The sequence below is a fragment of the Serinus canaria genome, chromosome 18 (genome assembly GCF_022539315.1).
Source record: "Serinus canaria isolate serCan28SL12 chromosome 18, serCan2020, whole genome shotgun sequence".
Taxonomy (NCBI): domain Eukaryota; kingdom Metazoa; phylum Chordata; class Aves; order Passeriformes; family Fringillidae; genus Serinus; species Serinus canaria.
In genome coordinates, this window is record NC_066331.1 from 5,799,201 (window position 1) to 5,813,446 (window position 14,246).

General features: G+C 45.2%; 1 protein-coding gene across 6 annotated transcripts in view; it reads right to left on the bottom strand.

Moving 5' to 3' along the window:
* Positions 1 to 14,246, bottom strand: part of CACNA1G (calcium voltage-gated channel subunit alpha1 G) — a 141,258-nt gene that overhangs the window by 34,394 nt on the left and 92,618 nt on the right. For all 6 annotated transcript variants that reach the window (XM_050981292.1, XM_050981293.1, XM_050981289.1 and 3 more), the window contains exons 18-22: positions 12,309 to 12,409; positions 11,047 to 11,170; positions 8,134 to 8,202; positions 7,071 to 7,255; positions 682 to 808 (exon numbers count right to left, since the gene is read on the bottom strand). In XM_050981292.1, coding sequence (XP_050837249.1) covers positions 682 to 808; positions 7,071 to 7,255; positions 8,134 to 8,202; positions 11,047 to 11,170; positions 12,309 to 12,409 — 606 coding nt within the window. The remainder of the gene's footprint in view (positions 1 to 681; positions 809 to 7,070; positions 7,256 to 8,133; positions 8,203 to 11,046; positions 11,171 to 12,308; positions 12,410 to 14,246) is intronic.

Sequence of the window (14,246 nt, forward strand, 5' to 3'; positions counted from 1 at the left end):
TATGGATGGCATGATTTTCTTCCCTGTTTATTTTCAATGCTGTATTTATTATTTAAGCAGTATGTTAGAGTAAAATATTATATAAGATACCTTTCCAAACCAAAGCCAAATAGTGTTTCTTTCCAAAAGACAGCTGTGACAGATCAGATAAACTTCAGAAAGAAGTAAGTGTTATGTCAGAATATTTATATGAAGCAATCTCTTCTTCCCCAGGTAATGAGAAACCAATTGCATTGGAAACTGCCACTTTCCCCCTGGGTTCCTGCACTCCTGGGACTGAGAATATTGCCAACAGAGCCGGCAGGAAACAGACTCAGAAATCTTTGTTTCTGCAAGCTTCCAGTTACACAAACTGTCAGAATCTGAATGAATCTCTAGTTCAACTCTCTGGAGTTTACAAGCCAATGATTTCAGCTTTGAGTTTCTATTTCCCTATCAGTTTGTAACTAGAGAAAAGGTGGAGGAGAGATTATGGAATCATGGAATAGGTTGGATTGAAAGGGACCTTTATAGGTCACCTAGTCCAACTCCCTGCAGTGAGCACAGACACCCCATCCATCTTGACATCAGTTCGAGTTCAGAAAGCCTTATGCTGTGCCATGGGTACAGATACCCTGACCTGGGGCAATTTGAGGCTTGTAACGCTTTCAGGTTAAGTGCTGAGGCTTACAGAAGACTCACCTGAACTCCCAAGATCCCAAAGATTATGAAAAAGGCACAGCAGATGACCACAATGTTCCCAATGGGTTTCAAGGATGACATGAGAGTCTCCACCACCAGCTTCAGTCCTTGGGCTCGACTAATGACTCTGTAGGGGCAAGTAATTAACAAAAGCTGTTAGTCCTGTTCCTGCCCAGTTTTGCCTCCTATCAAGATAGAAGAAATGAAGAACACAGCATAGGAAAATTTTTTACAATGACAAGTTACTCAAAAATGATGCCGGAAAAAGCACTTCTGGAAGATTGACCTGTAAAATTATGGAGGTCTCGGAGGGAAGGGTCAGCTTTGCAGAAATAAAGAGGAGGAGGAGAAAACATACAAGGAGCCAGGCCAGAAAATTCAGCTGTTTTGCTTGGGCCATCCACAGACAGTTCATGCCTGTAGCCTGTCTAGGACTACAAAGAGAAGGCCTTCCACTGTCCTTTCCTATAAAGATTTAGGCAAGAAACCTGATTTCCCTGTCTCAGTCCATGAAATGGAGCTGCCACTCTTACACATCTGCCTGCACATCTGTAGCAATTACAGTTTGGGTTGGAGGGGACCTTTAAAAGTCATCTAATCCAACTCCCTGCAGTGAACAGGGACACCCCCTACTACTAGATCAGGCTGCTCAGAGCTCCTTATATTTCCAGGGATGGGGCATCAATCACCTCTCTGGGCAACCTGTGTCAGTGTTTTCAGCACTCTCATCTTAAAAAATAATCTGTTGTGTCCTTATAGTGCTGCTGTGTACAGGGACCTGAGCTACCCCTCAGAACGCCACAATTTCTGCTTTATACCCATTGTACAGCCTCAGCTCTAAAACAGAGCTGTCCTCCAGGTGAAACTTCACTGGCAGGACTGGAAGCATCTAACCTAATTTCTGTCGCTCCTCTCTGTCTGGTATCACACAGAATTTCATAACAGAAGGTTAGATCATATCAGAAATTTGAAGAAGCATAATGTGGACTTCATGACTGAAGAAAAAAAAAAGTAGAAACTGTACTATACTCTCAAGGTTAGTGTTGCAAAGAAATGACAAGTCTTGTGTGATTTAGAGAAGCCTTCTCAGTATGCTGGGAAAGATGAACAAGATATGCAGCCTCACCGACCTGAAGGTGGGGACTTCAAAAGGCATTTGAAGAGGCTACATGCCTCCCTCCTCTTGATGCCAACTGGAATTAAGCATTTCACTAGCTCTGTAAATCAATTTGTACTGATGCCATAGAAACTGCTTTCATGACTCAGAAGCAGTTAAATGCTATGAAAGTCAGAGGAGGGAAGTGACTGTGTGTTTCTGGGTGCTGCCGGTGACTCCTTTGAACACTTGGCTCTCAAATGTGTCCCAAACTTCCCCAGTTTCTAGTTTCTGCCTGGGTCTCTTTTTTGCCATGGGAGTCCTCTCACCACCTCTCCCATTTCTCCCCAAAGCTGGCTCTACCACCTGAAGCACTGTTGGAGTTTTGCTGCCAAGACAGGGTTCAAGTTCTCCTCCACTCCCTCTCCCAGGCATGGTGCTCACAGCAGAGATCCCCACTGACACATTCACATCGATCATGTGTGGCCTCATCTGGGACCACAGCCAACCTGCACCATTCCTCTCCTGCCCTAGGGCCTGCAAGTTGAGTGATCTGCAGTGCTCAGTGCACAGCTACCAGCTCTTGCCAAAACTGTTGGGTTTAAACCATATCCTGAAAAGCTAAAGCTTATTTCCTTTTTTTTTTTTTTCTGGTTAAATATTTACTCAAAATGTCAAGGGTAACTCATCAGTTATCACTTTCAAAAAGAAGCAGATGGTGGTATTTTTATCTGCTCTCTTACCAGCGAAACACAAAGAGCAGATGCTGCTATTCCTCACACTGAGCATCTCTGCCAGTTGGGTGCTGTGGCTCCCTATTTCAGATGCCTAAACTTTCCTGACACTCAGATCCAGGTATTTTAGGGAAGGAAGGAGCTGGAAGGTGAGATGGTTGAAGGAGCAGAAGGCTGCACACCCCATGAGCAGTGTGAGGACTAGTCAATGTAGGCTGCCAAAGCTGCCCACAGGGACTAGCCTAGCCTGGAGACCTTGCTGCTGCTGCCATGGGGCTGAGAGCTGAGCCCAGCCCAGCAAACTAAGGCTGGAGAGCAGCTCAGTGTGCCCAACCCAATGAGCCAGATAATGCAACCTAACAGGCCATGTCTGAGTGCACAAAGCAAGCCTTGGGCTGGACAGCTGAGGCTGAACATCTCTTTCAGCTCCTTAGATGGGCTAAAGACCTTTCACATGCCTCACATTCCTGTCACAGTTCTGGGTGAAATGCAACGCCTGCCAAATTGCAGGTGGGAAACTGAGGCACAGGAGGAGGGAAGCCACATTCTCAGAGGTAGGAAGGAAACTCAGTTCCAATTATTTCAGTGTAAATTAGGTCCTTTGGTGCCTTTAGAGATCCTGACTTTAGGGATCATAGACTTCTGTCCACTGTCAAGCAGGATGGAACCAAAGTCAAGTCTTCTAAACTGAAGGTCTATGGTCTGAACTACTAAAGCATCCTTACATTTTGGGGAACAAGGAAGGAAATTAGTCTCCAGAGTTTAAAGCTGATAATTTTCTCCAACAGTTATTAAGAAAGGCTGCTCTAGAAATAATAAAGTGATTTGCCCTGTGAGGTACTATTTCGTATCCAGCTGAGACGGAAAATAAGAGGTTACTTGTCTGAATTTGCAAAGTCATGTGCATGTAGAGGAATAAAGGGCTGAAAACCAGCAGCATTAAGTGTATTGGTCAACCAGCAGCTGCTTTAAGCATATTGATCAACCAGGGAATTCCTCAAATTAGAATGCACTAGGGTAAAAGCTACCACCAGTTTAGCATGGATGCCAGGGCTGTTTTCAGCACTACAGGGAGGAAAGACTTTGAAAAGATTTTGAAAAATAATAGTTCTTGCTAAAGGAAGCCTTCAGACCTTGGAGCTGCCTCAGAATAAGGGCCTGATCCAACACTGAGCTAAGTCTGTGCAAAGATTCCTGATATTCTCCTAAGAGTCTGACAATTCTCTAAGGGGTGTCAATGAAATTCTCAGCTTTTCCAGATTATTAGTACCACCTACAGTATTTCAACATACAGCATCCCCACACCTCATCAGTATTGCCAAGGTCCTGCTGCTATCAGGCTTAAAATCTTATTATCTGAATAAAATCTTATTATCTGTAATTTATGGCTGAAGGATGCAGCTGATTTGGAGCCCTGCAGCTGTGCAAGAAAAGGAGACCTGACAAGGTTCCATTCAGCACAATTCCAGTCTGCATTAAGGAGATGACAAACAGGGAAATTGAAATGAGACATTCTTTCTTTTTATTTTGGTGCTAAGAAACGTTAATCCCTCTAATTCCCCCTGGTTCTTCTGGTCTGAGGATTCCCAATGCTTTTGAACCCCTGGTGTGAGATGCTCCTAACCCACTGCCAGCCTCATCCAAGTTGGATCCCTACCAACATTAAACCTTCCTGATGAGAACTCTCAGAAGAAGTAGCAGCACTTAGATGAGGCAACAGATCAACATCAATGAAGACCTTCCTCCACAGATTAAAAGAATATTAGCAAAGGTGATAATGTGATAGATAGAAGAGAGTTATGAAATGACTATTAGACCATGATAGTATAAAAGTGAGTAATTTATCTGTGTGCTTTAGAAGTCAAAGCCTGGGCTCGATAGAGAGTAAAACAGCCCTAAAGTCCAGACACAGTAAATCTGAATACATTTTAAATTTTGATTTCTCTCGTATCTTAAGCTATAACACTTGATCCCAACAATAGCAGATTGAATGCATTAGGAAGGAATGTTATTGTATAAGAATCCCTTTACTGGCTGAAACATCAGAGGGTCATGGAAACTTCTTTAAATGTAATTCCTCTGTGAATTTATTTTTGGAATTCTGGTCATAAAGCTGGGCTTGAGTCTTCATGGATTTAATCTGGAGGCTGACAATCAATCATGCAATCAAAACCCCACGATTGGCATACAGGTTTTTTAATGTCTGAGCAGAGGGCAGAACTGTGGGGGGTTTTGTGTCCTGCATAAATCAATGGGGTGGTTTCCACAGGAGAAAATAAGAGACAGAATGAGGGAGATCTTTTGAAAGTTTCTCCCTTCCATCTCCCATCCCAGTGGGAAAGCCAACACAGAGCACGGGGTTGTCTCTGCCCTCGAGCTGAGTGTGACACACACAGCTGTGGCTTGGCTTCTCACTGAGGGTGTCCTCCTGCAGTCCTGTCCTGGAGTGTCCCCAGAAAGGGAGGACAAAAGGAGCCAGGTTTCCTTCTCTGTGGTGTGAGTGGAAAGCTGCTTTGCTCTCTGCCTTATGCCTTCCTGAAGAAAAACTGGCTCAGCCTCCACGAGACACTTTACCCAGACACGGTAACTGACGCCACCGTGTGCAAAGACCTCAGGTCACCTGTACCAGCTGTCACCCCACGTTGATGCAGCCACACATCCCAGACTGTGCAGTGAGGATGTGATCCCTGAGCCATGTGCTGAGCCTGCAGCAAAGGCAGCATGGACAGCTGTGGGCAGAGACTGCTCAGGCAGTCCAGATGTGTGGCACAGAGGCAGATGGGCTTCCACAGGCAGAGATTTATGACTTACTGAAAAGCCACCAGTTTGATGGCTGCCTTTTATTTTCCTACAAATCTAATAATGGGAGAGCAGAACTGATCCTGAACATATTTAGGGAATGGGCTTGTTGCTGTCTTTTTTTTTTGTTTCCTTTGTAGTAAAAAGCAGCATGTTGGCTGAAAACATGCACTTATTCTCTTAAGAAAACAAATCAAATACCAATAGGAATGCAATAGCAATGGAAGAGCCTAATCCCACCCATGCTTCAGATGGCAGGTCTTCCTTCAGCCTGCAGTTACTCAGTGGATTATTCCCCATAAAGACCCTAGTCCTCACCAGACAGCCCTACAGCTCTATAAAGAAGAATACAGGGCTTTGACCAGGTCAGACAGGTGACTCTAGCAGAGATCAGCACAACACAAATGTCTCTCTTTAAATCTGATTTAACTATGGAACATCAGAGGAGAAACTTGCATTCTACAGTTCAGAGAATAGAAATCAATCCTTCTTTTACCCTGAGCTATCTAGACTATTTTATAGGTTTTCTTAATATGGGTCAAAAATCAGCAGAAACAGATGAGCAGAGCAAATCAACCCAACCAGCAACTGGGCAGAAACTACCCCAGAAACTGCATCTCTTATGAAATACCAGAGGACACACAAAGAGAGAAGAGCCTGAATTGGAGTCACATAGGAATACAGTCTACTTACATGGTGAGGGAGCTGAACTACCCCAGTGGTGCCAGCTGCCCAGATAAAAATGATTAAAAGCAGCTCACGTCCTAAAACTCACCAGGTACAATACACATATACAGACCAATTGAACAGAATGTCCTTTATAGATGTTGAGAATATTTGAAAGATATGTATAGGCATGGCCATTGTTATTTAGACTTATTATTCACACAGGGGTAGTAAAACAACATCTTCTATCAGAAGCAGGGTCCTATTTTTCTGTTCTGAAAGAGAAAAATCCTGATTCAAAGTGAACCTTTTTATGGAGGAAGCAGCAGTAAGATATGACAGGCACACAAAGATGCTTTGAGCAGGAAGTTTTATTAGCTGCTGCATAACAGGAGCAGCAACAATGGTATTAAAGAGGAACTGCATTTAGCACGAAGAGAAACCTTCATGCCTTGGGGTACAGGTCACAAACAGATTCTGTTTATAAGAGGTTGGTCCTTGGGCAGGTTCTTAACGGAGTGGAGCCTGTCCCTGAAGCATGGGATACTTCCTGCTGGCAGAGTTGGGGAGGCCAAGTTAGTAGAACAATTGTTTTCATCTTGTCTGGGTCATTTTCAAAGTAAATGTCTCTCTAAAATTAATAGGGAGCTGGGGAAAAAAGCTTCTTTGCATTCTAGGTTAAGCAACAGTCGAGTCTCTGCTTCATTAAAAATGATCTACTACCTGCTACTAATTTCCTTCTTGTTATGAAAGCCATTGACTGCCTGAAGGAAAGGGGGAGAAGAAGCTCTTAGCTGCACTTTACACAGAGTGAATGAGAACATAAATAGCAGGGGATGTGTGTTTTAATGAGCAAAAGAGGCATTGATCAGTTTCCTATTGCATTTGGGGCTGGTCCCAAAACACAGCAAGGGCCCAGAGCTCTGGCAGTCCAGCAGGACGTGCAGACTGCCATTGTCTGCCGAGCTGCTGGAGGCTGGGATAACACCGGTTACAGATGCTGTGCACTTGCCTCATCTGCCCCTTTCCCCGCATGAACGCTCAGCCCTACCTTTGGCACACACATCCTTAGATCTTCCCCTGCCTCTGCTTACCTCAAGGGCCGCAGTGTCCTCAGTAGCCTCAGGACCCGCAGCATCCCCAGGATTTTCGTGCCACTGTCTGACACCATCGAGACCAGGATGTCAATGACGGAGATGAGCACCAGCACCCCATCCAGCACATTCCAGCTGCTCTTCAAGTAGGCTTTCTCCCCAAAACACAAGCCTAGTGCCACCACCTGCCCAGACACCAAGTTGCAACAAATTATGACAGTAGCATCCAATGTGTTTGTTGCAGTTAGCAACCTGCTGAGAACACATTATTTACAGGCACCAGTCTGTGAGTCTATTTGCTTCCCAGTACCGAAGCCTAATTAGACAAACCAGCAAAGTGTTCTATTGAAAGAATTATGAAAATACCACTGCAGAAACATCCCAGCTGTCCCTTACAGCTGATGTACTTTTAATGCAGATAAACCTACCTGCACAAAACTGTTCCTAACATTTTTAGCTCTGGCATAAAAAAAAATTCTATCATATTTTATTCCTATAGATGGCAGGAGAGAAGGTGCAGAGTGGCTGACCCAAGCAATCATGTATAAGCTTTGCATATAAAGAAACTGGAAAAACTTTCAAAAGAAAAAGCAATTGTTCAGTGAGATGATTATAAATTTCTCAAGAGAGATTTACAGCCATGGGTTTCTGAGCCTTCTGCCTCAAATCCAGCAAAGGGTTTCAATGTGCTTAAGTCTCTTTGTCCTCAGGAAAGCACACAGCAGCTTAGGTTGTTGAGGACAACTGGTTTGTGAAGACAATGGGACTTACATGCATGGTTGAAGTTAAGCATGTGCTCAAGAGCTTTGCTGAATAGGACAGGATTGCTGAATTCAAGGATCCCATTGCTCCTATAATGGTGTAAATCAAGAGCAACTTCAGTGAAATTGTTCTGATGTAAAACATGCTTGGAATAAGGCATATGGTGGGCATTCTGAGTATGATTCAGAAGAGGAAAATATACACCACACTTGCAGCTGGTGGACCTAAGGGTTTTGTGAGTCCACCATAATTAAAAACAACTAATATAATACAGGCACACTTATCATCCACCTGCATTTACCTTAACTGTCATCTCAGTCAGGAAGATGACTGTAAAGATGTAATTGGAGAGTGTTAGGAAAATCCGTTCCTATGAAAAAGAAAATGAGAGTCAATGTTTTATAGCCTGCTCTCTGCAGCTGTGCATCCCCCCGTGCATATTTCAGTAGCTGAAAACTGTTCTTCCAATTCTGTGCTGAAACAAGCCCTGGACTGTTTGCTTGCAAAGAGGAGAAAATCCAAATATTTAGACAATAACACTGCACGGTTCAGCCCCACCAGTACCCGGCTCTGTGTCAGCACCATGGACAGGGACAATTGCCAGCACCTCCCCCCGTAAACCTTTCCATTTGCCTCCAAATCCTGCCTTATTTCCCTCAAGTCATCCTCCCCCTCATAGCAGAAACAGGGAGACGTTCCCTCCTTGAAACATCCTTGACAAATCTCTACCTGCCTCTCACCTGTAAAAATCACTGCATTCTGTAAATATCACTGAGCTCCCAGTTCTCCTAGAAATTAAGTCAATATTAGAGTGACAGAGCCGTGAGGCAGCAGGACTTGTGGGATGCTGAAGCACAGCTGGCATGAATTATTATGGCTCCTGCAAAGCCAGCAAAGCTGTGGGGCTTTATGCCAGCTGAGACTTGCCCCCAAAAGGTCAATTCTGTTGCCCAAAGCCACAGTCTAGACCTGGCATGAAGCCAAACAGCCTCATTTCCCAGTCCCTGCACTCTCTGCTAGACCGTGCCCTCCTCAGCGCCACCACTCAGCAAGAGCAGCTGGTGATTACAGGTGAGCCCATGGACTGGTTCCCTATCCAAGTTAACAGAAACCTTGCTTTTTAATGATGATTATTAAATAAATTACACTTTACCCTAACCCCTAGACAGCTTCTGATTCCCTGCACTGAGGAATGGACAGCAGAAGGCAGATGCTGGAGGAATGATGATGTGTGTACACACATGTATGGGCACATACAACTGGCCTAGTCCTGCTTTTAACAGTTTTGGATTTATTTCTGCCTGTCCCTACAGAACAGTCCCATAAGAGATGCAGATTTCTCCCTCAAAATGAGAAGCAATTTAAACAAGACAAAACACCTTGGCAACTTTCTCACTTGCCAGATCATGATTTACTAGAAGTGACTCAGGAACCACAGAGTAGCCTCTTTCCAGACATGGTCCATAATTAATCAGGTCCTAGACCAGTACTGTGATTGCATGAGCTGTGATATGAAACATTTCCATTGTTAGCTGACTGCCACACAAAAGGCTGCTGTAAGGGGCAGGCACTGGGCAGGAGGGAGAGGACAGGGACCTGCTCGTGCAGCTAAGAGATAAAACAGCAATAGCATGGAGGTGAGACTGAGGATGTTGCATTCCTCCCTGCAAGGATGTGGATTTTTTGAAAGATAATCTCCCCAGACCATGTCGTGCACTCTGCAGTGGGGACCACATGCTGGCTTGCAACAGCAGCCCCTGTTCTGATAAGCCAGCTGAAACTGGGACAGGGACAGAGAATTCACTCAAAGCAGTTAGAAAATCCACAGCTCAGGGAAGCAAAGAACAATTATTTTAAACAATTCAACCTAAACTAACTCTCTTGGTTTCCAGATGAGAGCTCCACCTGCCCAGGCAGGACCCATGCACTTCTCCTGGATTCCCCACCCCACTGCTCAGCATTCCTCTTCTCCTCTGCAGCTCCCAGGCCATGGTCCAGCTCCCTTGTTACAACCTAATCATGATGAACCTCACACCAGGCCATGTCTCCTTTCCTCTTAGCACTCTCCCAATGCCAGGGGACACCACGGCTCCTCCTCTCCTATATGAAATATTAGGTTTGTGTGCTACAGCTCTTTGCTGTGGACTCCAGCTCACACGTCATCCCATTTCCCTTCTATGTGTACCTGCAGCTCCTTTTGGAGCCAGTCTTGGGGAGTGGTAACTCTCAGAGGACATAGCAAGGGGCTCAAAGGAAGCATTTAGTATTTTGAGGGAGGTTCTCAGGGTGCCCCATTTGGGGATAAGCAGGGTGATCTCCTGCTACATCAGCAGGCGGGGAGCCCTGATCTCTTCTTGCAGCTGCGAACTGGTGCACGACTGCAAGGGAACTGAAAAAAAAAAGGATTTAGGGAAAGGATTGCTGGGCAAACTGTTAGAGTAAGAAGGACTACTAGAGAATGCTTAAAATAGGCAGCCTAGACTCCAACTTTAAGGCCTTACATTGAAAATCCACAAAAATGAACAGCCTGACACGCCTACATAAACAAAACAGGATTCCATACGATTGTGATATGAGCAGTCTTGAGTGATAAATCAGCAAGAGCCCAGCGCATCTCAGCCCCAATCTATGGTAAAATAAAAGAGAAATAGGATGATTCTGCTCCTCTGATTGCTGGATGCTGGTGCTGTGAGGGTCTAGTTTGAGGAATCCTTATATAGCATATTAGAACAAAGAGGTTCCAAGAACCTGCATCAATTCAGTTTTTCTGGTGTCACAACAAAGCTGCTACACAAAGGAGAGAGAAGAGTATGAAATGAACAGCTTCCCCCATTCCATTTGCACCACACATACGTGCCTGTGGGGAACAGATGGAAGAATTGAACATTGTGTTGAGAGAGGAAAAGTGTTTGAAGGTTTCTCAGGGAAGGAAACTGAGACAGATGTCATGCTATGTCATGTGTTAAAACCTTGATCGTGCTTCCAGAAATGAGATATTGGATATATTGTAGGCCGTGATCTGTGCACTTGTGCTTTAAAAGGAGACTGGATAGGGGCCAGGAGAGTTGCTTCACCTAATTCAAAGGATACTCAGAGGGTGTTGGCACCTTCCCATTTTAAAAAGAGAAAGAAAAAAAGACCAAGTGCACAGCAATGGGGTCCAAGTCACACGTGTTTGCTCCACAAGGAGCACAGGAAAACCTTAGAAACTCACAGCGCTGTGAGGCTCAATTTTGGGTCGTTCCATGGCAATGGTAATGCAGTTCAGGAAAATGATCACCAAGACAACGTGATCGAACATCTTGTGAGTGATGATTTTATTGCACATCAGACGGAATCTGTTGAGAGAGGAAAAAAAAAAAAGAGTAGACACAGACTAACTATTAATGCTCAACTGGCTGAGGAGACACACAGCAGCTCAACGCATAGCAGGGGAATTGAGCACTCTGCTTGCAAAGCAGATGAGCTCCAATCTCCCAATCCCCTCCCTGGCAGAGCCACACACTGAGGGCAGATTGGGTTATGAACAGAAAGGAATCTGATCCATAGGAACTGAGCCACAAATTTCAAGCCCTGGGAATGTTCCCAGAGGGCTTTGGTTACTTGGAATGGGGCAGCTGCTTCCATGACTCAGACACACAGCCAGTTTTGGATCTGCCTCTCTACCTGCTTCCTGGTGCTCAGGTTTAGCCTAAATAAAGGAAGAAACACTCCCAGTGAGCCCATAAGGGTTGAGCACACACGAAACCAAGGGGCAGAAGCTATTTATTGTGACAGATGGCTGTACACTGACCCAGGATTTATAATACCGTATTACATTTCCCAAAGTCTGTTTCTGAAAATCTCTCTAATCTTTGTGTGAATGAACCTGAACGCTGTCCAGGGCCCTCAGCTCCAGCACGGGAAGCCCTCGGGTGCGGGGGTGCATGTCTGGAGGAACAGCATTGAACAGCACACAGCCCAGCTGGCTCCCCATGGCCAGGCTTTGGGAAGGGCAGAGCTCGGGGCCTTCCAGCAAGGAGAGGGTGTTCTCTGAGAGAAAGGGAAGGGGGAGGACAGAGAAGTTCAGCTGAGAGGCAGGCTGAGAAGATCAGGGAGTCCTTTGCTGTGCTGTAAGTGTGTGGTGGGGCAAATTCAGATTTTTCTGCTTAATGCTGCACCTCTCCCCCTTGCTCCAAACTCACACCACCAAGTGAAAAACTTGCAGAAGCACTGGCATCACTGCCAAAGGAAATGAGGAACCTGATGAAGCTGCAGGCATGCCCTGGGCTATAGGTCATGACTGGACACTCCTGTGCCCTCTGCAGCCAGCGACTGTTTCTGATGTCATGCTGGGGCAGAGAAGGGCTGGGAGTTTTGTGGACTGACATACAGAGACCCATCTGGGATAAACAGGCAGATGACAAATTGTAATGAGGGCTTGCCTTGTTACCATCCATCCTAGCCCACCAGCACTGCCCAAGCACCCTGCCTTACCTGGAGTGAGGGGCGAAGATGTAGATGGACCAGGAGTCCCTCTCTTTGCAGCAGGTGGGGAGCAGTGCCCGTACCCAGGCCTTCATGCGGTCCCTTTTGCTCTGGAGGGAAAATGTACAGAGCAGGAGGAAAATACAGAACTGTTAAAACAACAACCCCCCAAAACTTCCATGTGAAGGACTTGGGGCAACTTTTCACTAAAAACTTATCTTCAAGTGCTCAGTAAAGCTGAAATGAAATAATGTCCCCAGACAAGACCATGATGGGCAGGAGAAAGAGCTCTGGCAGCCAGATGAGGGCTGTGCCAGCCCTGTGAGCTCAGAGTGCTCGGTCTGGCTTCTTTCTCTGCACTGTAACTGTGTCTGACACACAGTTATTCAAGAGGACAAACATGAAAAATAAGACCTTTGCCCAAAGGAATGATAACTCACTCAGTGCCTCCAAATAGTCATCAGGTGCTTGCCTGAATTTTCTAAGGTATCTTGTGGAATTTTTGTGGGGTATTTTTGTTTGGTTTTTAAAAAATAATACAGAATGCTTATGTCAGAGGTTATAAAGAGAGCAGAGGGAGAGATTCCTGCTGCTTGCTGGCCAAGCCCTGTATCCATGCACCACTGTAAAGCTGAAGAAATCATTTGAGGCCCAAGTTTTGGTCCAGGAACAGAACGGTGATCATCTGCCTCTCATTCAGCATGAACAGATTAGATGGAAGATTGTAAAGCCAGAAGGGAACACCATGGTCAGCCTGACCTGCATGAACATGGACCATCCAATTCATGCAAATTAATTCCTACTTGAAACCACAGCACATCCTCAGCCATGCACCCCTATGTTGTAGGCTGTCTGCAAGGTCATTTCAGGTCAGGAGGGTGGACTGCAAAAGCCTGAGCCAACAAGTCAACTAAAGACGTAAAAAATTGGATGTCAAGGGGAAGCCTCATACTGGCTGCAACAACTGATTTAGCTTTATCACCCTCTCATCCATAGACCTTCAAAGGAAAATCAAAATCTTTAATCCCACTGGCAAAGCAGTGTTAGCACCCTGTGCATAGACAACCATTAAAAGCCAGGCCAACATCTTCTTCACCACACCAGGGCTTCCCCAGCCCTTCCACATCAAAGCACCAGAAGATAAATGCACAGACAAGTGTGTTCACTGTCACCAGAGTGCTTTGCAGATAAATGAAAAACAATTCTTCCTCTTTTATAAGGCTTATTTCTCTGCTACCACCTGGGCTTGGATGGGCAGACCTGGACATACGACTGCATGAGCTCTTTGAAGCTTCTTCTAGAGATTTCAGGGCCATGAGGCCTCAGAGGGGTGTGAAGGACAGCGCAGGAATCACCCTCACCCCAGGAGCACCTCCACCCCAGGACTAAAGCACTTTTATTTATTTCATCTAGGAAACAGGGAGGGAGGATTCATTTTGAGGCAAACTGTTGGCACTTGAAGTACTCTGGACTGTAAAAATGTGATTTGTTAGAGTAATTGAATGGAGTGGAGGAAGTGCTTTCTCTTCCTACAGACACCCAGACTGGGGTCTCATTAGTGATGGAGAATAATTGGTGTAGTGCCTGTTTTAATGAAAGCCCTTGGTGACAAACTGAACCCTTCAGAAAATGAAGATCACTTTGGCAAATAAGAAGAAAAGTTTTAATAACAGAAAGTTAGAGCTTTCTACCCTGCTTCTTTGGCCATTCTTCCTTCCCTCAACTTCTACACACTCAGACCATGCACCACACACCAGTGGGGTTTTGGTTGTCTTGGATGATCTCACATCCCTTTTCCAGCTTCAGGCAAAGAGCCAGCACTGCTCCCTTGTCTCTAAACTGTATTTAATAGAGCATGCATCCTTGGGGTTGTGTTATCTCTTTAAGCAGCCTGGTTAGTCTAATTATCCATAGATTTAACAAAGGTAAATAAATGGATAAAAATCA